Genomic DNA, 25,722 nt, shown 5'->3' with positions numbered 1-25,722 from the left:
TTCATACTCTGTCTTCTCAGAAAAGTAACTACGTGTTAAGGATGATGGATTATGCACACAACAGACAGCTGTGTGGTGCACAGTCGGTATTCCAGTGTCCAGGCGTTTAATTTGAGAGCTTTGAATCCACTGATGTTTATTTTACTAGTAACTAGACTGGTAGTTACTGGAATAGAAATAAAAGATTGATGTCTACTAGCCATTCACATTATCTATAATACTTTTTGAAATTGCTGTTGGAGAGATTATGGTTAACAGTATGTGTTGAACATGCAGTGTGAAATTATCTACTGACCAGAAACTATGTGGAAATTTAGCTCTTGAAGATAGTTGAAGAGTCATTTCTTAGTATAGTTAACATTGGAAAAGGCAGTATAGGAAAGTGGACTTTTCCTTTCAAAGGCCACATGGAGAATAGACTGATTGGCAGTTGGGGTTGAGGTCAGCGTCTCTGCTTGGACACTGTCAGCAGTGAACCAGAGGGAAAAGTGGGGAGTGATAAAGGGAGAGTGAAACACAGGTGGAAGCCAAGTGCAAGGACAGGAGAGGAAGAGGTGGGTGCTGGCGCATGGGGCCCAGGGGTGTTCAGTGCTAAAGATTTCCGGTCTTATCAAAGCTTTATCTTCTCTAGGCTAAGTGGTCAGGTTTTTTTTCCTATTGACATGTTATGTTCATTTGGAGATATGCTTATTAAATGCTTTTGTTCTCCAAAATTACTCTCACTTCTAATTTCTAAGGAGCATATTTGGTGTTTTTTTTTTAAGTCTTAATTCAGTGTTTTAAGTAAACCTACAATGTTTACAAGCATTTTTCGTTGAGTATCTTAGTCTGTTTTGTGCTGCTATATGTAACAGAAGACCTGAAACTGGGTAGTTTGTAAAGAACAGAAATTTATCCTCACAGTTCTGGAGGCTGGAAAGTTCAAGGTGCTGGCAAGTAGGGCCTGATCTCTCTGCTTCCAAGATGCTGCCTTGAGCACTTCTTCCTGTACAGGGCTGGGATATTGTGTCCTCACATGGCAGAAGAGCAGGAGAGACTGAACTCGCTCCCACAAGCCCTCTTTACGGTGGTATTGATCCATTCATGAGAGCAGAGACCTTGTGACCTAAGCACCTCCCGTTGGGCCACACTTCCCAGCACTGCTGCATTGGGGATTAAATGTCAACATGAGTTTTGGAGGGGTCAAAGCCATTCAAACCATGACAGTGAGAGAGTGTGCAGTAGTGTTTAAATGGGTAAAGGAGTTTCCATTTCTTTATTTTTGACTTGTTTTCCATTCTATTTCACCAAATTGTAAGTTTAGTAAACAAGAGGCTTAGATATTCTATATTTGGAAACTAATTGGATTTAGCTGGATTTTTAAAAAATTAAGCAGGATTCCTAAGGAACAATAACAAAACAGCAGGCTCCTTGTGCCACCGTGGAGCTTGGCTGCCGGCACACTGGGCTCCTCTCCAGGGTGACGCTCACTTCCTTGCAGCACCGTGGCCTCACGCAGCGTCTCCCGCCTGTCCTCACTGCACGAAGGATTGAGGTTGATGTGACATGTTTTTAAAAAATACTCCAGCACATGACAAGCAACATTCTGTCTACTTTTTCAGCTGTGTGAGGAAAATACCTCAGCGTCATGACCTCTTTGTCATGCATAAGACCTGCTGTAGGTTTGCACTGCCCACGGTCTGTCCTCTTACCCCTTCCCAGCTCTCACTGTGCAGAAGGAAGGCACCGGTGGGATTTTTCGATCGACAGACTCTACACTACTTGTCTCTCCAGCATTCTTTTAGGGAAAATTTCAAACACGTAGAAAAGTTGGAGTAATTTTCCATTGAACTCTATAAAGCCACTGTTATTTACACTGATTGTGTAAATAACATTTCACATTACCTGCTCTATCACATATTTGTCCATCAGACCATATTATTATTTTTTGTGTATTTCAAAATAGTATTTGGGTTTTTTTCCTTATCTTTTATCACTAGATAATCCTTGACCCTTGTTAAAAGAATTCCAGGTACCAATAAGCAAGTATGTAGAAAGGGCAGTGGCGAGCAAGAGTGCCTTGCAAGTTCTCGCCCATGGTAGGTGCTCAGTAAATATTTGTGAAATTAGTGCAGCTCCATTAGTCCTGTTTGACTAGTCCTCTAGGTAAACTTGAATTTGCCTTTTAGAATAAACAATTATTTTTCAATCAGACCATATGTTCCCTAGGCACATGTGGTCTCCAGTTTATTGGATGGACTTCTGGAAGATAGTCCCTGAAAGACAATTAATTAGAATTTGAGATGGATTATAAAATGTGTGTATTTACTATATATTATAAAGGTGTATGTAAAATATTTTATACGTATTTATTTTTTACAACCGGGTTATCTCGGAATAGGTGGAAGGTATATGTACCCAAACTTTTTTTTTTTTTTCTTTTTTGAGACAGAGTCTCACTCTTTGCCTGGGGTAGAGTGCCGTGGTGTCAGCCTAACTTACAGCAACCTCAAACTCCTGAGCTCAAGCAATCCTTCTGCCTCAGCCTCCCGAGTAGCTGGGACTACAGGCATACGCCACCATGCCTGGCTAATTTCTCTATATATTTTTAGTTGGCCAATTAATTTCTTTCTATTTTTAGTAGAGATGGGGTCTCACTCTTGCTCAGGCTGGTTTTGAACTCCTGACCTTGAGCAATCCTCCCACCTTGGCCTCCCAGAGTGCTAGGATTACAGGCATGAGCCACCATGCCGGACTGTACCCAAATCTTAAATTTCTGAGTTAATATGGTAAGGGATATTGCATTATCAAAATTCATCCCAGTGGCTAATTCTAGATAAGGAGTGGTAAGAGTTTTAATAACAAGGGATTCTTCTAAGTGTGTATGAATTTTACATGTGTGTGTCTGTATCCTCAGTTATATATGTTTATGTATGTCTGTATCCTCAGTTCCTGAGAGTGAGTGTTCCCAGAATGAGCAGTACCATTGTTTTTCATTCCTGTTAGCTCAAGATCCTGTTTTTTACTTCTGTGTGATATTGGCCTCAATATGTGTAGTTGTCCTTTTTACATGTGACTTCATTGTAAATATTGAGCATCCTCAAAGTATGTAGCAAAATTTTCAGATGAATTTCATTTGAAACAAAGTTTTAAGAAAAATTGTATCAATTACTAGTATTTCATTGCATTTCTTACCTCCTAAAAGGAAGGGCATACTTTTTTTGTTGTTTCTGTTAATGAAATAGGTGTGATTTGAGTTACTTTTTGTAGGGCTGATCTCTAAATGCAGTGTGGGCAGCTGCCAGAACCAGCTTGCAGAATAGAACAGGGACTGTCACCGTTAGGGTTACTCTTCTCGGTATAGCTGGTGAAGTGTTTTGGTACCGAGTCTTCCCTTCTTCGAGAACAACCACAGCCACTGTCATGTTCATGCCAGCATGTTTACAAAGTGAACTGGGAACATTTGGGTTTTTTACTGCTCCGTTTACATCAGTAACTTCTCCTTTTCCTCTCCATTACCAACAGGCTCGGGTTATGTATGACTTTGCTGCTGAACCTGGAAATAATGAACTGACAGTTAATGAAGGAGAAATCATCACTATTACAAACCCGGTAAGAGGACTACACATTTAAATGTGATTATCCCATGTGAACTCATTTTGAAGATTTTATTTTTTTGATAAGTTGGTCATTCAAAAACCCACATGTGTTTTTTTTCCTGTTGCTTACCAAGTATTGATGGAGAACTAAGTAGCTATTATATATATAAACATTGAAGAAAGTTAAGTCCCGTAAAGACAGCTGAATACGTAATTGAGTTTGTCTCTTTATTTTACACCTTTTTCAATATGTTTATAATTTTTTCTTATTATTTAGAATTTTGGGGGCATCCCATAGTTCTGGAATTTAGTTCGGTTTGCTTTCTCCCAGCACCAAAATACTGTGTCTCTAGGACAAATAGATATGGTGCTGATTTTCCTAAGTAGCTTATTGATCGCTATCATTGTTTTTCTAAGCTTTCTCCTTAAATCAGATTAGATTACCAGGAAGCGAGATATACTTAGACTGGCTCCCAGTGGAGTTAGCTAAGCTCCCAATAGAGTTATCTTTGCTGAATTACAAGTTATTGATTCATCTTTTATTCTAATAAGAAATCACTGCATGGGTATCAAGTGTTTCTACGTCTTTACAAAACCTTGTTTGAATATATGTGCATATACACAGATACACACACCTTTGGAGTACACTTATATATGTATATATACACACACACACATTTATCTTCAAATGTGAAGATGAGTATGTCTCTGCATATATAACCAGGTATATTATTGTCTTCTCTGATAAGCATCCATTTGATCCTTCATGTCAAGTTTTTTTCTCTTGGACATTTGGCATGTTTTCTTTCATAAAATAAAATATTTGTAGACTATTGGATTTCTCGTATGATCTGTGTTGCCAGGAAGCTTAGAGGCAAATGTAATATTCATTGTTTTTCATTCCTATTAGCCCAAGATCCTGTTTTTTTCTATTATTTCTGTGTGATATTGGCCTCAGTTTATGTAGTTGTCCATTTTACATGGGACTTTGTTGTAAGTGTTGAGCATCCTTAAAGTATGTAGCAACATTTTAAGGTGAATCTCATTTGAAATAAAGTTTTAAGAAAAATTACATTAGTTACTAGTATTTCATTACAGACTTACATAGATGGGAAAGGAACAAAAGTGGGTATGAAGAGTTCATTTTTTATAGTTGTAAAATGAGCAAAACTTTAACCCCTTATTAACTGTCTTTTCTTCACCTGGCTGACTTTTGTGACACTGCTCTCTGCATCCTGCTGACCGGAGCTCCTGGAGAGGCAGCGTCCTCCGTCCACGCCACCACCTCTGTGTGCCCCCTCTCTCGTTACAGTCACTCACTCGCTAGTGTGTGCACATTCCTGGGCTAGGGACTTGGAGGTACAAAAATAGAAAAGTCTGCCCTTGCCCTCTGGGCCTTGCTTTTTGGAGAGGCCTCAGTGCCTGTTTTTCTTACTGAACGTTTCCAGAAGGGTGTTTGCTGTGGAACATGTGGGGTTCCACCTACCTCTCCACTGGCCTCTCTAGCCGTCCTCTTGTGTCCCCTCCCCACCCTCTCGAGTGCTGGTATTCCCACGTCACTCCATCTCCAGCTTAGGCTGTACAGTCTCAGATTTTTTATTGCCACATGTGTGCCAGTGTTTTTAAATTTACATCTGCAGGTTGACCATGCCACTCACACCTCAGATTTGATACCCATCTATGTCTAATCACAGCTGGACAGTCTACTTAGTTTTTCACAAGGACCTCAAACTCACCATGTCCAAGACTCAGATCACCACTCTTGCTACACTAATCCTATTCCTGAATTCTCTTCATTTTTATTTTCATGCCCCATCCATTCAGTCACCTCAACTGACTCCTGACTGTAAGTCATATAAGCTATTGATTTTTATCTCTTAAATATTGCTCACGTCTAGCCTCTCCTCCCCACTCTACCCCAGTGCCAGCACCCTGCGTGAGCTCTCATCTTCTTACCTGGACTACGCACCTTCCTCACTGCCTGTCCCTCAAGTCAGTCCGACCACATCACTCCTCTCCAGTAGCTTTGTGTCAGCTGTAGGTCTGCAAGACACCCACCACCTGGCCCCGTCCTACCTGGCCAGCCTCCCCTGAGACAGACAGACACACACAGACACACACTCTCTCTCACATTCTCTGTCTCTCTCTCTTGTTTCTCAGGACTTTGCTCTCTTGCTCATGTTGTTCCCTGCCTGGCATTCCATCATCCAGTTACTCCACCCCCAATCTCTCTCTGCCACAAAATAAAACAGAAAGTCCCATCATCCTGCTTTCTTTATTGTCATAAAAGATGTCTTCTCCAGAAAGAATGAAAGCCTTCAGTGCCAGCCTGGAATGCCTCGTGAGCCTGGCCCTGCCTCTCGCTGTGCCTGCACGTCCTGCTGCCGTTACTGTGTTTATTTGTGCCTGCCTCCTTTTACACTGGGAATTCCTTGCAGTTGGAAACCACATCTTATTATTAATATCATTTCCTACCCCTAGTGTACCATACTATGTATATTGTGTAGCAGAAGGTAGGAACACATATTTTCATTTTTAGATTATTTTGTGAAATTTCAGATACATACCAAAGGAGATAGAATATATTAATGAACACCTTCGTACCATCATGGCACTGTCCACCTTCAGTAATTACCAACCCATGGCCAATCTTGTGTCATCTGTGCTCCCAACTCTCCCTCCAGCTTCCCTCTCCTGCAACACACTTGCTTATTTTGAAGTAAATTCCAAAGTATCATTTCACCCATAAATATTTCAATATATAGCTCTAAGAAATAGGTGCTTTTTAGACATAATGACAATACCATTCTGTCCTATCTAACAAATAATTCCTTAATATTATCAAATAGCTTATTAGCCTAGTGTCAGTAGCCACATAAACTTTGCTGGATTGAAAATTAAGTTTGTTTTAGTTTAAAATCTCACTAGAATATTAATGTCAACAAACAATATTAGATGCACTCAACCCCAAGTTTGACAGATTAGTATAGAAGGTCACATTTTCTGTAACCATGCTTTTTATTAATTCACATTTCCTAGTTTTATTCTCTGAGATTACATGTCTTAGAAAATATATTCATATTGTTTTATTCCTTAAAAGCATTGTAGACTTGAAATTCATCCAAAACATTTTCTCATTCAGTGAAGTTTTGCTAGGTACCTACTGCAGATGAGGTTATGTGCTAGCTGCTCTAAGGAGTAAACATGAGGATATATCCAGTTTTCCCCCATTTCTATAAGGAGCTTGCGATATAAAAGAGAAGAAGTTCAAAGTCGTGTTCAAAAAAGTGTCAGAGTTGTCAACTAGTTGCTGCTGACAGGTCAGCAGAGGAGGAGCCTATTTCTATTTGTGTTTTAGTCAGGCAGGACAGGCTTTAATGCAGAAGATGAAATCTGAAGTTTGTGGTTAGGGTGTCATCAGACAGAAGTGGAAAGACATCCCAGACAGAGAACAGTCAATCCAAAGATGAAGAGATTGGAAAGTATTTGGTATTTCTTTTAACAGTCCCAGCTACCATTTATTTACAGCTCATGAGCTCCATGTTGAGCCAAGTATGACGTATATGTAGCATAGTCTTAATACAATGGATATACTTGTAAAAAATAATTATCTTCTTTATTTTCCCTTGAGCTCTATGAGATAGGTATTGCAAATCTGTTTTCCAAGCAAGGGTAATGAGACTCACAGAGATTAAGCAACTTGCTTGTAAATGGCAGATGTGGACTCAAAGCCACATCTGTTTGGCCTTGAAGCATCTGCTTTTCTTCTCTGATAGGGAACATTACATGTGAACTGGTGTCCCAGGAGTACAGAGTATTTAAATACCAGTAGGAAATAGGCTAAGAAAACTGTCTTTTAACACCAGATCAGACAGCACCTGTGGACCAGGCTGCGGATCTGGGCTTCATTTGGTAAGCAGTGGATTCATTTAAGGGTTTTACTTGGGTTTTATTTTTGACGACGTTGTAGGGAGATGACATGATGAGATCTGCACTTCAAGGAAATTAATCTAGTGATTAACAGAATAAATTGGTATGGCTAGAGTTCAGGGACATGGCTTTGGGTAGTGGCAATAGAATGGAAAGAAGATGGATGCAGGAAGCTTAGTCAGGCTTGTGGGACGTGGTGCTTGATTAGATATTAGTGGTGGGAAAAGAGTCTAGGATCACTGAAGTGTTTGACCTTTGCACCCAAGAGAATGATGGATTTATTGAAGTATGTGAGTCAGGCAGAAGAACTTCTTTGGCAGGACTACATGAGTTTAGTTATGGATACGTCGGGTGGAAAGAATAATGGTCAATGCTGCCTTACAGCCTTGCATCTGTTCAAAACTGGAAATGGAGACCCAGACATCAGGCCGGAGCCAGGTGGGTTCCCTGGCCATCGGTAAGAGTAAGCATGTCAAGGAAGCTGCAGGAAGCCTGAGGATACTCTTTCAGAGAAGGGAAGGAGGCGATGCAGGTGTGTCCCACCCCAGCCCTCTGTGGGGGGCGAGAGAGAGGACTGAGGCAGCAGAGATCAAGGAAGGAGAATGAGGAATGGCAGAGGCCGTGGTAGTTTCTTAATAGTGAAAGTATTTAGACAAACATATGTTATAATTTTAGATACAAAAATGAGTTACTGGGTAGAAAGAGTGTATGCAGTAACTTTGGATAATATGCTAGATGTGTAGAAGTAAATAGGCTCCATTTTTAACCCTACGAGAGATGAAAGATTCTTAGGTCTACCCACCTAATTTTTTTAATGAAGTATTCATTTTCTTGGTAAAATAATAGTGTCTTCAAGTTGACGTTGTGGTCAAAAAGTGTTAAGAATGTAGTTACACAGATTTAGATACTTATTAACTAATTAGGGCACTATTTATAAACTTAAGTAAACTCTTACTATTTTAAGGGAAAAAAGTAGGACTTTGCCAAGATGATAGACCAAAAAATGGGAATCCTGGTATAGAGTTCTACTTTATTATTTAGTTTACTAATATTATTTATCCAGAAGAACTAAGGAACCATGGATCATTTAGCTTTTCATACATAATAGACAACCCCAAAACTTAGTGGTTTTTAACCAATAACTGCTTGTTACTGCTCAGGAGTCTACAGGTCAGCTGGAGGGTTCTGGTGATCTGGACTGTGCAGGCGTCTACAGTCACCTGGAGCCGGCCAAGGGCTGAGTGGCCTAAGGTGGCCTCACCTGTGTGTCTGGCACTTCTCCTGTGAGGTTGGCTGGCTTTGGATGGGGCAACAGGGACACTGGGCCTTGCCCCTGTCATCTTCTAGCAACCCACATTGATTCACATAGTGGCTTGGGTTCCAAAACTGAGCTGAGGTGTGCAGAGCCCTAGAAGCCAGGCTCTGAACAACCCCGGATTATTTTCACCTGACTCTGTCAGCCAGAGAGCTCATAAAGGACAGTGCAGATTCCAGACCTGGTGTCATGCATTCTGCGGCTTGACCTGCAGTGGTCAGACCTGCAGGCCACTTTGTCATCTGCCACAGGCCAGTAAATGGAAAGGAATTATGAAAGGTGGTAATCTAGTAATAGATTATTCTTTGATCACTTGTTGAAGTTTAATTTTTCTTGTTTTTAGATTATAGCATTTTCTGAAGTAAAGAGAATGTTTGAGAACTTAAAATTTTGAACAGTATTCTGTAGAAATAAAAAGCTTAATGTTAATTACTTTTATATATAACAGTTCCCAAAGCAAAATTTCTGCAGGAAATTCCACCTATAATCTTTTCTCTCTCTCTCTCTCTCTCTCTCTTTTTTTTTTTTTTTTTTGCTAACTTTATTAGGATGTTGGTGGAGGATGGCTGGAAGGAAGAAACAGCAAAGGAGAACGAGGCCTTGTTCCCACAGACTATGTGGAAGTAAGAACATATTGCCATGTATTAATTAAAGCTGATCTTTGTCAAGCAGATTTTTATGAATGATCAACTCACAGGATAGACTGGAAGGCAGCAACTTTTTGTAAAAATAAAACTTCCGTTGTAAAAGAAAGAAATGCTGATTATTAAAATATGGAAACTACATTGAAACAGAACTAAGGAAAATATTACCTATAGACCTAAGCTCCAAAGAGTGACTACAAATATTTAGATTGTTCCTTCTGAGGATAGCAACTTTTAATTATGCTGAATAAAAGTTCCTGTTTTTCCTTTGCTGATATTGTATAGTAGCTGTTGCCTACAAGACTGTTTGTACAACCGATTCACAAAGTTTAAATAGATTTTTTTAAAACTATATACCTCTCAGTTTCCTCTCCCATTCCCATAAGCCAGAAGGGTATCTTGAATGATGAGCTGTGAGAATTGCCTGGCTTAAGCCCCACTGTGATGGGTGTGGTGCTACAGCACCCTGTGTGAGCTCTCACCTGGCTTGCCTGGGTCCTGGGACACACCCACGCAGTTGACAAACCTTCCTCTGAGCCAACCACCTGGCGCCCCCTGCTGGCAGTGTGTAGGTCACTTGCACCAAGCATGCACTGCTTGGTGAGCTTGCCTCTCATGAGTGGTAGGGAGACACCAAGGTCATCTGATGCCCCATCAGTAAAACTGGAGATGGATCAAGAATAAAGCTACCTTTGATTCACCTCCGGGAGAGAATGCCCTGGGAGGATGTTTACCTGGGACCTGGCTGTCTTTCTATTGTTCTTGATTGAGTGAAGGGTGGGGAATCTGGAACCCTCTGGAGAATCTGAGAAAATCCACACTTTCCTTCAGAATTGTGGGCCCAGGCACACACCCTGACCTTTTCCAGACAGCTTCAGATGGTTCACAGGCCCCTGGCCTCAGTCCACAGGTCTTAGTTTATGTCTTATTTTAGTTCTGTGCACTGTGCATCCAGGAGTCTAAAAGTTGACAAAATTGAGAAAAGTCTGAGGATTTGATATTGGCAGTAATTACATTTTCTAGAATTCTTCTTACATACAGAAAGCAATCATTACTATAGACATTTGTGGGTTTGCTTATCTTCTAAGAATATAAACTCCCTTCTGGCCGGGCATGGTGGCTCACAACTGTAATCCTAGTACTCTGGGAGGCTGAGGCGGGAGGATCACTCAAGGTCAGGAGTTTGAGACTAGCCTGAGCAAGAGCGAGACCCTGTCTCTACTGAAAATAGAAAGAAATTAGCTGGACAACTAAAAAGATAGAGAAAAAAATTAGCCGGGCATGGTGGTGCATGCCTATAGTTCCAGCTACTCGGGAGGCTGAGGCAGAGGGTCACTTGAGCCCAGGAGTTTGAGGTTGCTGTGAGCTAGGCTGACACCACAGCACTCTAGCCTGGGCAACAGAGTGAGACTCTGTCTCAAAAAATAAAAAAATAAAAAATAAACCCCCTTCTGTCAGAAAGGGATAGATCTAGCAGGCAGAAAGTCAGTAAAGACATAGTTGAACTCAACATTGCCATCACTCAGTTGATGTCCAATAATGGACACCTACAGACTACTGCATCAAACAACAGCAGAACACACGGTCTCCCCAAGCTCACGTGGGCCTTTCACCAAGACCACATTCTGAGCTGTAAAACATACCTTAAGATAGTTAAAAGAAATCATACAATGTCTGCTCTCAGACCATACTGGTAAACTAGAAATCAACAACAGAAAGATAATTGGAGAAACCCCAAAATAATTGAAGATTAAACAACATACTTCTAAATGACTCATGGATCAAAGAACTCTGAAGAGAAATTTAAAAATATTTTGTGCTAAATAAGAATACAGCTTATCAAAATGTGTGGAATGTGTGAAAGCAGCACTTAGAGGGAAATGTGTAGCAATGGAGAATATGAACCTTTCCCATACATACTGGGTGACAATTCTTGCCTCCCCTTGCTTCCCCTGAAATGACCCTAACCTGTGAAAATAATTGTGGTTCTTTCTGCTATTCAGATTTTACCCAGTGATGGAAAAGATCCATTTTCTTGTGGAAATTCAGTGGCTGACCAAGCCTTCCTCGATTCCCTCTCAGCAAGCACGGCCCAAGCCAACGCGTCAGCTGCCAACAGCAATAACCAGGTATGTCTCATGTCACTCTTCTGGGTGACATGTGGCTGGCTTGACTGAGAGCAAAGCGCATTCATGAAGGTTTGTGATGCATTTCTGCTATTGCCATTCCTTGAAAGCATAAACAAAGTAGTTTTTAGGGGTTTTGTGTGGCATTTATGTTGGGTATTAACAAAGAACTCACCTGTTAAGCCTGCTGAAGACTGTTTTAAACTCTGATTTAAGAGAAAAGGCAGGGTGTTAATTCGGAGTTGCTTGTAGAAGTCTGTCATGATGTGAACACAGACCCCAGAAGTTGCACATACCTTCTGGATGAAGGCATGGAAAGAAGAAAAGAGTCGTCTTGTTTAGGTCAAGATCAAAGCCCCTGCTGGCTCAGGAAATGTATTCTCTGACCTTGGCACTTTGCTTCCACTCCCAGAGCTAGAGGCCCCGCCTCCTGCAGGTAGAAGCAGTGCTTGTAAAAGTCACTAGCAGATTCAGGCACTCAGCACTTGGCACTCTTATTGTGCACTTCTGGGAAACTTAGGATAGTGGGGTAATTTGAGGAAAATACAGTGAAATTTTACATTATTTTTAATTAAAATTTGACTAGATGAATTTCCCTAGTCCTTTTATCACTGAATGATTATCTGGAGTGGGTGACAAGAAGAAAACTGAGAAGATAGATATCAAAATACTATTGCTACCTACATCTTTAGAAATGAATGGGCATTAGGAGATATTATTTCTTGATATTTTTAAAAGGTTTTATATTAAACGTAATATTTATATCACTTATAATTATTTGCTTACAGAATTATCTCTGTACCTTAATCTTTCAAGAGAGTTTACATTACCATATATTAACTGCAGATTCTGTACATTTTATTTATTTATTTATTTATTTATTTATTTATTTATTTATTTATTTATTTATTTTTGAGACAGAGTCTCGCTTTGTTGCCTAGGCTAAAGTGAGTGCCGTGGCGTCAGCCTAGCTCACAGCAACCTCAAACTCCTGGGCTCAAGCAATCCTGCTGCCTCAGCCTCCCAAGTAGCTGGGACTACAGGCATGTGCCACCATGCTCGGCTAATATTTTTCTATATATATTAGTTGGCCAATTAGTTTCTTTCTATTTATAGTAGAGACGGGGTCTCGCTCTTGCTCAGGCTGGTTTCGAACTCCTGACCTCGAGCAATCCTCCCGCCTCGGCCTCCCAGAGAGCTAGGATTACAGGCGTGAGCCACCGCGCCCGGCCTGTACATTTTAAAATAGCTTTTTGTAGACACTCTGAGTTACAAATTAGTCTGACCCAGATATTTAAAATTCAGTGTCAAGATGATCACTGTAGTTGAAGAACATCTTTCTGTATGAGAAAGATTACTTTGTAGTACTTGAGAACATTGGTCAAAGGTTACTCACTGTGAAATGTGAAGAAATACTGGTATTACTAGTATACCTTATTGAAATTTTCCCAGAGATTCTCAACCTGAGCCCTGTTGATATTTGAGGCCTAATACTTCCTCATCCTGTGCAGTACAGGATGTTCAGCAGCCTTCCAGCCCCATGGCAGTAGCACCCCCTCAGCCTGACAACCCGAAATGTTTCCAGATTGTGCCAAGAGTCCCCTGGAAGCAAAGCCCACCAGTTGTAGTTCAGTGGGTTACACAAAACATCCATGAAATGGATGTAAAGTAAAGGTCAACATCTTAATAAAAGGTAATTATAATGAGGTGATCATAGAACAAGTGAAGGAAACAAAAAATAGAAATATTCATCTTGGTTTTTTTTTTTGTTTTTTTTGAGACAAAGTCTCACTCTGTTGCCCGGGCTAGACTGCCGTGGCATCAGCCCAGCTCACAGCAGCTTCAAACTCCTGGGCTCAAGCAATCCTTCTGCCTCAGCCTCCTGAGTAGCTGGGACTACAGGCATGCGCCACCATGCCCAGCTAATTTTTTCTATATATTTTTAGTTGCCCAATTAATTTCTTTCTATTTATAGTAGAGATGGGGTCTCGCTCTTGCTCAGGGTGGTTTTGAACTACTGACCTTGAGCGATCTGCCTGCCTCGGCCTCCCAGAGGGCTAAGATTATAGGCATGAACCATTGCACCGGCCTCTTCGTCTTATTTTAATTCAGGGGACCTACTTCAACCATTCTCTCAGGATAGGCTGAAGCACTAAAGCTAATGAACACAAACTCAAAGTCAGGTTCAAGTCTTGTTCTGTTATGAAATATTTTCCATGGTATTTAAATGTAATATAAACTGATTAGTGTAAGTCTAAAATTTTTTAATCAAGGTTATTAGATAATTTTTTAAGAGTTGGATTTTACTTATCCAATCTAATGTTTAATTTAGTCAAATCCTTTGAAGGCAAAATAAAAATGAACTGATACTATAATTAACAAATTCAGAAAGCATATTCATAATTAGTTTGAGCATTTAAATTTAATGTTTTTTTGTTTTTGTTTTTTGAGACAGAGTCTCACTCTGTTGCCTAGGTTAGTACAGTGGCATCAGCCTAGCTCACAGCAACCTCAAACTTGTGGGCTCAAGTGATCCTCCTGCCTCAGCCTCCTGAGTAGCTGGGGCTACAGGCGTACACCACCACACCTGACTAATTTTTTCTATTTTTAGTAGAGACAGGGTTTCTCTCTTGCTCAGGCTGGTTTCGAACTCCTGAGTTCAAGCAGTCCTCTTGCCTTGGCCTCCCAGAGTGCTAGGATTACAGGCCTGAGCCACCACACCTGACCTGAATTTAACTTAGGTAAATATTTTTTTTTTTTTTTTTTTTTTTTTTTTTTTTTTGAGACAGAGTCTCACTTTGTTGTCCAGGCTAGAGTGAGTGCCGTGGCGTCAGCCTAGCTCACAGCAACCTCAAACTCCTGGGCTCAAGCGATCCTCCTGCCTCAGCCTCCCGAGTAGCTGGGACTACAGGCATGCACCACTATGCCCGGCTAATTTTTTATATATATATCAGTTGGCCAATTAATTTCTTTCTATTTATAGTAGAGACGGGGTCTCGCTCTTGCTCAGGCTGGTTTTGAACTCCTGACCTTGAGCAATCCGCCCGCCTCGGCCTCCCAAGAGCTAGGATTACAGGCGTGAGCCACAGCGCCCGGCCGGTAAATATATTTTTAACATCCATCTCCGACATCTGTTATCTGGGATATAAGAACAATTTAAATAGGCCCAAATTATGGTACATTTAATAAATACCATGAAAGATGTTATGAGTAAGAAACCAGGTGACCATTATTAATTGGTAGCTTTTAAGTACTTGAGGAAAATATCTACAACATTTTTTTAAAAAAAAAAAAACCTTGGGATGTGGAAGGCCATTCTAAGCCTTATAGGATGTCTAGCAGCCATTATGGAGAGAATTGACACATTTACGTCAAAAAGTAATAATAAACTAGGAAAAATACTTCTAACATGGGACAGATACAGGTTCATTCCATTAATATACAGAGAACTGCACATTTGTAAGAAAAAGATGAATAGCTCAGGAGAGGAAATGGAGAGAGTATAAACAGATTGTTCATTGGGAAAAAGTATAAATAGTCAATAAACTTGCAGAAATGCTCATTTTGAGATTCTTCTATCAAACTGGCAGTGAATTAAAACATTGTAATAAGACCTAGTGTGAAGAAAGGTGTTTAGGCATCTGATGCCAGGGTGGTGAAAGGATAAATTGAAGCTTTTGGGGCCAGTTTGGTACATATGTTAGTATTTACAGTGTACATCCTCTCTGACCCTGCAATTCTTAGTTCATCCTTTAGACCTGCTCTCGGAACACAGATTTCTGGGCAAGAAAGTTTACTGCAGCATTGTTTGTAACACAGAAAACTGGAATGTAAATGTCTGCCAGCAGGGGACTGATCAAATAAACCACAGGACAGCCTCACAGAAAAACGGGGCTGCTTTTAGGAAGGGTGAGGGTGGATTCAGATGTACAGACATGGATGTGTGACTTTTTTTAAAGGCACATCAGTTTGGTTAATGTTATCTTTCTTGTGTTTAAGTACACATACACACACCCCACAGATACAGAGTACATAGAAAATTTCTTGAGAATACTCAAGAACTGAAAAACAAGCTCTCATTGTTTTCTTGCTCAAGTATAGATTTTGTATTACTTAGATGAGGACAGCCATCATAACACATTTAGAAAGAAAGAGTAGTTTTGGGAGGTTAATGGTAATTTTATTATGTGTTATTTATCAGTTATATTTTACAGTTTCAAGAGCATTTCATATTAGTGCCTGTACCACTAGAATGAATTAACGAGCTGATGGTAATTAATTTCAGAAGTTGTTAAAGAAAATGTATTCATAGTTGTCCTTGTCTTGTTTTTCACCCAGTTATTGGTGTTTAAATTATATCATTGCCTTGATTTTAAAAAGATTCTTAATTTTAATATAGACTTTAAAAAAATCTTAGATCACTGCTTTATTATTATTTTTTTTAAGAGACAGGATCTCACTCTGTGCATTGACATGATCATAGCTCACTGCAGCCTTGAACTCCTGGGCTCAAGAGATCCTCCTGCCTCAGCCTCCCAAAAGTGCTGAGATTACAGGAGTGGATCACTGCTTCTTTAGAGTGTTTATTTTTGAGAAATCAGTGGGAGGTTTTGTTTGTACTTTTTTTTAAAGAATGAGAACAATAAGGATTAAATGTTAATTAAAAGTTGTATCGACCTACATGTTTTATCTGAAGGGTTTTGACCTGAGAAGTTTGTTTTCTATCTTCTTCACACACTAGAAAGATAAATGTAGATATAAATATAGATGTATATGTGGGGGGTGGAATAAAGTGGCTTCTCTTTTTGTTAGAACCCTCTGGCCTCTGTGACATGTGTCCCTGGCACATCTCTTTCTCTGTCTCACAGCTTCTCAGCCCTGGCAGTGGGGTCGGGAGCAGCACGTAAGCATTGGTTTTAGGCCAGGGCTTGGCAGTCAGCTCTACGACGTAAGGATTGTGACTTTGGTATAAGACCTACTTCCTGAATTGTCAGAGGATTGGGCCACCAGTGTACAGTGGTGTCAGACACAGGGAAGACGTTTAATAAGTATTTTCCTTCTTTTCCCACCTCTTTCTTTTTTCAAAGCAGTGTCCTCAATGCACTTATCCTTTTTTCTTCCAATCTTTCTTACTTTTCTACCCTCTCTAACCATGTGGATGATTCCTTTATAAATGTCTCTTTAATCTTGAATTTTCTCTTCAATTTGCTTAATTTCCAGCTCTTTGTTGAACAGTTCTATCTGCGTATCTCCTTGTATCTCAAACTCATCTTGAACAGAATCACTTATTTCCCACAAAGCTAGTTTCTCTTTCTGACTTTCCCATTTCTTTCTCTGAAATACTGCTTCTTTCTGTGTCCCTCTCTTTTCTGCCCTCAAACCCTGAGTGCCGTTGTGAGCCACGGTTACTGATAGAAGTGTTCTGTGTCCTTCAGATGTGTGAGTGGAGGGAAATAATTGAAAGCTCCAGTTCTAATGGATTTCTTTCCTCTTTCAAGTGACAGCATAGCTTGGACGTCAAGGCAGTGAGCTCTGGAGCCACTTTGCCTAGGGTTTAATCCCGGGCCTCACACTTCCTGTGTGGCCCAGCGTGAGCTGCTTAGTGTCTCTGTGCCTCGTCTGCTGGAAAGAGTAAATAAAAAAATGGCTCTAAAGTATTTAAAACAGTACCCGGTACTTAGTAGCGGTTTAATAATTGTTCGTTGTAGTCATATACCATTGCCTTTAAAATAAGACATGAAGTGTAGGCGCGCCTCGTTTTATTGCACTTCACTCTATTGCACTCTGCAGATTCTGTGTGTTACAGGTTGTGAAGGTTTTTGGCAACCCTGCATCCAGCAAGTCTGTCAGTGCCATTTTCTGTGTCTGTGTGTCATGTTTTGGTAATTCTGACAATATTTCAGACTTTTTCGTTATTATATCTGCTGTGGCGATCTGTGAGCAACGATCGTTGATGTTACCACTCCAGTTGTTTTGGAGTACCATCAACTGTGCGGACACAAGACAGTGAGCTTAATCGATACGTGCCGTGTGTGTTCTGACTCCTCCAACCACTGGCCCTTCCCATCTCTCTCCCTCTCCTCAGGCCTCCCTGTTTCCTGAGACAACAACAATATTGAAACTAGGCCAGTTATAATGGCTTCGAAGTGTTCATGTGAAAGGGAGTCCCACGTCTCTCACTTTAAGTCAAAGTTAGAAATGATTAGGCCTAGTGAGGAAGACATGTCAGTAGTTAGGCCTCTGTGCCAAACAGCCAAGCTGTGAATACAAAGGAAAGTTCTTGAAGGAAATTAAAAGTGCTACTTCAGTGAACACAAGAGTAATAAGAAAGCGAAACAACCTTATTACAACCTTTTAAAAGTTCATCATCTTTACCTTTCCTTTTCAGTACATTTTCATCTTAATCTCCAGGTCAATTTTAATTTTCCCAGGTGACCTAGATTGCCCTGTGACCAGGCATTTCATCTGATTTTACCTTTTTACATCATCTTTTTCTTTAGCATAGTCCCTGTTCTTTAAACATTTTTTAAATTCAGACTTAGCCAGCTGTCCTGAAAGTTCTTATGGTCTGGATATGTCTGATTGTTTCCCTGTGGTATTGTTTAAGTCGTTCCTTTATCCTTCATGTTGCCTGTAAATTGGAAATTATACCTAAAGGCTTAATGGACTCAAATGGAACATTTAGGGCAAGAATATCTCACAGGTGCTATTGTATATTTCATGTTATATCACATCAGAAGACAGACTATCTGGTCAACCCACTATTGCTGATCAGAGTGACCCCTGGGTTAGGTTGATGATAGTCTTTTGTCTCCACTACATTGAATATTTCCTCCTTTTGACCAGAAATTAATCTGTCTGTTATTAATTAGCACTAATGACCAATTATATAATGGTTTACCACTGTTGATAATCCTTACCAGAATCAATAATGTTATTCCTTCCACATTGACTGAGTTGGCTTTCTTCTGTAAAATAGGACTTTCCTTCCTAGTTAGCTAACTTGAATTCCAATTTCTGTTGGAATTCTTAATAAATGTCTAATTCTTTCTCTTTAATTGCCAGTTTTTAAAGTAAGAAGTTATTTTATAGCTGCTTCAAATAGTGACAAATGAGCTTTCCTGTCTCCCTGCCACCACCCCCCCCCCCCCCCCGGTGGTATTGTGGACCCATGGATTTATATTGATTCACTGTGGGTTTTTTCTTTTTTGTGTTTAAAGTTATCACCCCCTCAGAAGCCCATTCAACTGGATCTTCTACCTCATTAATATTTGAAAGCTTTCTTGCTCTTAAAATATTCCTAACTCTATCATCTATATTATTACTGGGTCAGCTTAGATTAATTCCTCTCTTCATTATGGGTCATAATGTTCCTTTTCATGCCTGATAATTTTTTATTGAATGCCAGACAGTGTGATTTTTACCTTGTTATATACTGAATATATTTGCATTCCCATAAATGTTTTTGAGCCTTGTTCAGGAATGCACTGAAGTTACTTTGAAACAGTCTAATTCTTCTAAGTTTTATTTTTAAGCTTTTTAAAGTAGAAACCAGAGCAAGATTTACTTTAGGGATATTTTTACCCTTCTACTGAAGCAAAACCCTTTTTAGTATTAAACTCAGTGTCCCAAGAATTATAAGGTTTTCCATTCTAGCTGGTGGGAACAGCCTCCTGTGAGGATCATTCTCTTCCTTCTTTCATATGGTTCTTCCTCGAGTTTGGGAAGCTTCCTCACACGATGTGCTGGTCAGTACTCAGCTTTAGACCTGCAGGTCTCCAGAGCTCACTCTCTGCAAGTCTGCCTCCCCTGGTACCCTTCTCGGGCTCCAGCTCTGTCTCCTCAAACCACGGGCCTGCTGGGCTTGGGTTCTCCATCCCTGACCCATGGCCTGGAAAGCCTTTCTAGGTGGTAACCTTGGGCAGTTGTGGGCTTGCCCTGTTTGTTTCCTGTATGTCAGGATCACTGTTCTTCATTATCTGGTGTCACATGAGTTGCAAACAGTTTGATGTATTTTGTCATATTTTTAGTTTTAAGCAGATGCATAAACCGGGTCCCTGTTATACCATCTTGATTGTCTACTTTGTGTATTAATTGATTTTCAAAAGGAAGTTTATTTAGATCTATAAAATGAGAATAATACCACTACTTACTTCACGAGACAGTTGTCCCTGAAAAGTACATTCTCATAATGCTGCGTGAATGTTAATGGTACTGACTTCCCCACTGGACAGTGGTGGAGCTGGGATTTGAAGCCTATAAGTTGGGCTCCAGAGTTGTCCTCTGAACACCTGTGCTGCAGGTTAGCCATTGATTGGCTTAGTGGTTGCATCAGTTGTCTCTTCTTACCAGGATGCCGTGTAGTGACCCAGTTAAAGCTTCAGGAGCCTGCACCAAAAGACATTGACTTTTGCTCTCAAGTTCACAGACTCACTGGGCTGTCCTGTTGCTCACAGCTGGGTTGGTAGGACTCACATTTGTCTCTGTGCTTAGCTTCAAGTTGACTAGGTGGCTTTGCTCATTGTGGCTGGACTCACACGTCTAGTGCCTTTGAAAACCAAAAGGTTCAAAATCTTAACATTTTTATAACCTTGGCTATATTTTTTCTCCAGAGTTTGTTCATTTGCTGTGTGGCTCGCATGATATTTGTTCCATTCCTGCTGTGCTGCTTATGATTGTTTTTAGTGCTTCAGTAATACCAAGCAACAGACTTTAGAAAGTATACTGCATTGAAGATAACCCACTGCTACACAGTTGGGACTTTTTGCATGTAATGTTTATGAGTGAGTGGCATGCTGGAATCTTCTGGTGAATTTAATCCTACCATAAATTTGCTGTTTTTAGTTAAAAGCTTGAGTATACTGTTTTTCACCCCTGTTCACTGAGCACCTTTTTTGTTTCAAGGTGGATATTTTGGCTCAGATTGGCTGTGTTGAAAGTCTCAGTCAGTCACCACCTTCTTCACCTTCTCCTTCTCCCATAAATAAGGTAAATTTTAAACTTGAATGCAAGAGGAAATAAATATTTAACAGCCCCTAAAAGCAATCTTTTTTCCCAAATGAGGTGATTGTTTCAGGTAAAGTATCTTCCAAGAGCTCTTCTTGGGGCATGGTAACATAGAAGGTGGAGTATCTAGGTGTTGGAAGGTGATTGGGATTTACACCTAGGAGGCCTTTTAGCTGCGACTTGGACCAAGACAGATGAATTTATCCATGGGCAGTGAGTACTAATGAAAGGTTTTTAATTCCATGGTGGACAGTGAGTCAGGAGAACCTTGGTACCATAAAGAGATGGAGCAGAAGAGGATGAAGACACTGCTCAGTAGAAATGAGAGAGGAGGGAAAGGTGGAAGAAAATAGAAGAGGCATCGCAGAGTTTGGAAGCTGAGAAAGGAGCTGAATGGATTATTGTGTGAGCAGATGTGTGCAGTTGAGAGACCGAAAGAGTTTTGGGGTTGGAGAACAAAAATGCCAGAGGCCAAAGGATCTTTAAATCAGATCATTGTGGTTTAGTTTCTTACAATAAAGGTTAGGTTTTGAAAAAAATCAATATCTCAGCAGTTAGCGCACAGAAAATGTTTGTGCCCAAAGTCGTAAGAATTAGGGGTTAGTGTTGACTTTTATGATGCGACATTTCTGTCTTCTTCCTCTTTCTTTTATATATCTGAAGGAAACAGATCTTTGGCTAGAATAGAAAATATCTTAAGTGCCTGTTATTATCTCTTCAATTAAAAATTTCTCTATTAATATGACCTGGCATTGGAATCATTTGGGAATTTAACTGTCTGACCTTACCCTGTGTGGCATAAACTAATAGATGTACTACCCAGATGGGGATTCACTCAGAGAACTGCCAGGCTCCATTCTTTTCTTATGCTTTAGATGGCTTTATACTTTAGACAGGCCCCGTGTGTTCAGATGACCTCTACTGAATGTGTCCTGTGTGCCTGGCGCTGTGTCAGGCACTCAGTGCATTGTGTCACTCAATCCTTGCCAAACCCCTATGTGGAAGATAATGTCATTACATTCATTCTGTTAGTGTACAAACTAAGAAAAGTGAACTAAACTCCCCAGGTTCACACAGCTATTAAGTGGTAAAGCTGGTATTCACACCCAAATAGACAGGCTTTAGAGCCTAAGTTCCTAACCACCATACCCATGTGAAGTTTTCTTGAATCAAATTCCAAAACTTCCATAAAGAGATTTAAAACCCAGTGGATTTTAAAGCCTTCCTTCTCCTTGCCCCCTTTTATGCCGTATTATGTCATCGTAGTGTGAGCAGCTTTCCTATAGTCATCACACACCAGCGGTGCGTGTCTGTCGCCCCCACCCCTCGTGGCCTGTCTGAGTCCCTTCTGTGGCCTTCTGGCTCTACAGTCAAGTGCAAGCCATTCTACTTTCTAATTAGCTAATGCTATAAATCCTTTCAGTGGATATGTTTTAAAAGTCTCCCGATGTAAAGCCAATGTAAATGTATTTCTCTATTTGTCTTAGCAAGCTAGGATAGCTTTTAAATTTAGGGGGTTAAACCAGCAAATTTGTTGAGTGTGTGGCTCCTGGCCCTTAAGAAGCCTTTAATTTAGTTAGGGAGGAGGTGAGGAAGAGAGTCCCATATAATCAGTGAGTTAGTGATGAAACAGATAAAACGTGTCTGTCATAGAGACCCAAGCAAACATGCTTTTGGAGTGTGTTCATTTAACAAAGCTTAATTGACTAAATACTTGGTGTGTGCCAGGCCCCATGTTCATAGGCAGCAGAGATGACAGGTCACCCTGATGGACATGGCCTTCATTCCCTCTGTCCTCATGTACCTTCTGATGGAGCTAAGATGACAGAGTGGTTGTATAAACAAATTTTACTTGTTGAATTTTCCAACATTTAGTTATTAAAACTTTATGCATAGAAAAGTTAAATTAATTTCATAGTGAATAATCATATACCCACCTTCTAGGTTTTACTATTAATATTTTACTGTTCTTGTTTTCTTACATGTCTATATCTTCCAACTTTTCAACAGTGAGTTGATACCACTTTGATAACTCCGAAGGTGTCGTCAGGTGCTAAAGGTCATGTTTTTCTGTGATCACGAGCTGAGTGTCATTTATTCTGTAATCGACCACAGCATGTTATTTTCTGAGAAAAGACTCAAGTCAGTGTACATAAGGAGAATCTGATTTCCCCCTTTGTGAAGTGATAATGTTGTGAAGCTTTGAGGTCTGACAAGTGTTAGGTTTGTTCCAGGTGGGAACCCGAAAAGCATGTATAGGACAGAATGTGGTTAATGCAGAATGTAGGCGTGTAGAACAACAGCCGCAGGAGTGTGGAGAGTCCCCAGACAGCTGCGGCCAGCATTCCTATCTGCCCCCATGGGGATGAGGTTCATCCCTCCCTAGCTCTCCTGATGAGGACAGCCCTGGAGCGGAAGGGTGGATGTGACTGGTGTGCAGGGGCCCTAGGAGCTGGTCATTTGAAAAAGAATTAATTACAAGCAGCTGTTCTGGCTCACTTACTCACCCAGAGAAACCCTCTATAGACCCCAAGGCTCTCCCCTTTTCTCTAGGGATGTTTTTTTTTCGGGCTCCACCCATCTGCACCCAGATGCTCAACATAAACAGCATTTTGCTACACACAAGTCTTCGTGTGTGTGTGTCTCTCTCTCTTGGTTCTGGACCTAACAACAAGGAGTAATAGGTGTTTCATACAAATTATCACAAACATCATGTTACTGAAAAGTCGGCACTTGTCCATGAGGCTGAAGAAGAATGAGGACAAGTGGTTAAAGGAGGAAGGAAAGAGAGTTTACTTTGCCAGCAAAGGAGGAAATACTGTAGACCTTCTCATCTCAGAAACCCCAAATTTCCTGAACATTCACAGAAATACAGAGCTTTTAAAGGATGGTTTCTCAACTTCAGGCGATTACAGTTGATAATTTTGATCATCCCATCTCCACTGAAGACAGTCCTGGGACCTCCCTTTACCAGGTCAGGCTGGGGCCTTCTGTTGCACAAATAAATAAAAGACTGACCCTGCCTTTCCCAGCCACTGGCCTGAGTCTTTAGAGACAGAAAATATTTTTGCCATTTTTTTTTCCCAAGCCGTTCTCTCTGTTAAAATCACATTTAAAATATTTAAGACCTTGCCACTTTATGCAAGGCATTTTGAGAATCTTTTGAGGAAAATGTTCTCTAAATAAAACAGTGCTATGCCCCTGACTGACCAGTAGGACTGACCAACTGATATCCAAATAACCACAGGAAAAGACTGGCCTTGGAAGAAAGTGGAAGGGCAGGCTGTGGGGAAGCCAGAGCTTGCAGATGGGGGAGGACTTTGCCAAATTTAGGAGGATGAGGCATGCAGATGGAGCAGCATGAGAAAAGCAGAGATGTAGAAAAGTTTGGGAAAATGTGTGGAGTTTGAAGCTTCAGACCGAGGGTGAGTGCTGGGATGATGAGAATGGGGAATGCAATGGAAGGAAAAGGGGGGACCCTCGCTGCACAGGTTCTTAATGATCTGCCAAGAAGCTTGGAATTGATTCCCTGGTCAGTGAACTCTAATGAAGAGATTTTAATTATGTGTGATTGACAGTGAGTCAGGAGAGGTTGGCAGAATAAAGGGTGGGAAAAGAAAGAGCATGAAGATATGGCTCAGCAGAAAGGAAAAGGAGGGGAGGGAAGGGTGGAAGAGAAGTATAGTAGAGGCACCTGAGAATTGGAAACCCTAGCCAAGGTGCAGAATGAGTTTTTTTATTTATTTATTTATTTATTTATTTATTTATTTATTTATTTATTTATTTATTTATTTTTTTTTGAGACAGAGTCTCACTTTGTTGCCCAGGCTAGAGTGAGTGCTGTGGCGTCAGCCTAGCTCACAGCAACCTCAAACTCCTGGGCTCGAGTGATCCTTCTGCCTCAGCCTCCCGGGTAGCTGGGACTACAGGCATGCGCCACCATGCCCGGCTAATTTTTTTTTTTATATATATATATATCAGTTGGCCAATTAATTTCTTTCTATTTATAGTAGAGACGGGGTCTCGCTCTTGCTCAGGCTGGTTTTGAACTCCTGACCTTGAGCAATCCGCCGGCCTCGGCCTCCCAAGAGCTAGGATTACAGGCGTGAGCCACAGCGCCCGGCCTTAGAATGAGTTTTAATGTCTGTAGTTAAAAGGCATTCAGAGACTGACATGTGGGAAGGGTAGGTTTAGCGACTGGTTACTGACAGGAGAGGAAGGCACTGCCGGTGGGGAGAGGTTGTCCACTCCCCAAAGGGGGCAAATACAAGGGCCGTGATAGGAGCTGGAGAAAAGAGTTCCAGTTGGTTGGGTTTTGAAAGATGTGTTATCAGCAGGAGTCATATTGAAACAAGATAGCAGGAATGTTCCAGGGAAAAAAACCAAAGAGAAGCAAACATGCCCACGGAAAATTCATAAGGTAGGTAGAGAACTAGGATCGTGTATATAACCAAGTAATATAACAATTATTAAAAGCCGATAAATTATGAACAAAGTAATTTGAAAGGACAATTGTGTTGTTTCTGTCCTGATTAAATGGATTTTAATTTTTTGAGGACACTTGCTACAAATAACTCACCTCTAATTTTTTCTTTCATTTTCATGAAAATCCTTCCCAGCCAGTTTGCTAACACTTAGGGCCTTCTGGAAGGCCCCATTGGGCTTTCACTATTCCTGTTTTTCAAGTTCACAGCCCTGTGTTCCTTTGTGTTACACTCAGCTTATAGCAGTCCGCAGAAGGAGTCGGGCTGCCTGCCTGGGAAGAGGGAGAGCTGGAAGTCCACTGGGAGCCTGAGCTCCGTGGTGCCCCCAGCATGCCACCATCTCACTGGCAGGAGTTCAGGGAAATCTTGCAGAATTTTCTAGACAAAGGATTGTCTGTACTTACTGGCATCTTACTACCCCAAACTCTGGTGCTTTTTAAGCTTTTATTTGAAAAATAAAACCTAATAATTTAGAGCTTGGAGAACATAGAGTATATATTGCTGACTAAAACTCCTTCCCTAAAGAAAACGGTGGAAGGAGAGTTCCTCTTAACAGAAGAGTGATGGTCAGGCCCTCAACACGGTCACTTTTATTTCCAGCATCCCCGAGGGTGGCCTGAGAGTCCATCCTGAAGCCTA

At 40.7% G+C, this 25,722-nt stretch overlaps 1 protein-coding gene across 2 annotated transcripts in view; it reads left to right on the top strand.

The window, feature by feature from the left end:
• Positions 1-25,722, top strand: part of SNX9 (sorting nexin 9) — a 122,669-nt gene that overhangs the window by 45,132 nt on the left and 51,815 nt on the right. The window contains exons 2-5 of one of the 2 annotated variants that reach the window (XM_012759636.2): positions 3,505-3,591; positions 9,372-9,446; positions 11,471-11,596; positions 20,498-20,581. In XM_012759636.2, coding sequence (XP_012615090.1) covers positions 3,505-3,591; positions 9,372-9,446; positions 11,471-11,596; positions 20,498-20,581 — 372 coding nt within the window. The remainder of the gene's footprint in view (positions 1-3,504; positions 3,592-9,371; positions 9,447-11,470; positions 11,597-20,497; positions 20,582-25,722) is intronic. The other variant, XM_012759637.2, reaches the window with a different exon arrangement.

The sequence above is a fragment of the Microcebus murinus genome, chromosome 5 (assembly GCF_040939455.1).
Source record: "Microcebus murinus isolate Inina chromosome 5, M.murinus_Inina_mat1.0, whole genome shotgun sequence".
Classification (NCBI taxonomy): domain Eukaryota; kingdom Metazoa; phylum Chordata; class Mammalia; order Primates; family Cheirogaleidae; genus Microcebus; species Microcebus murinus.
This window is presented reverse-complemented; position numbering and strand designations above follow the sequence as displayed.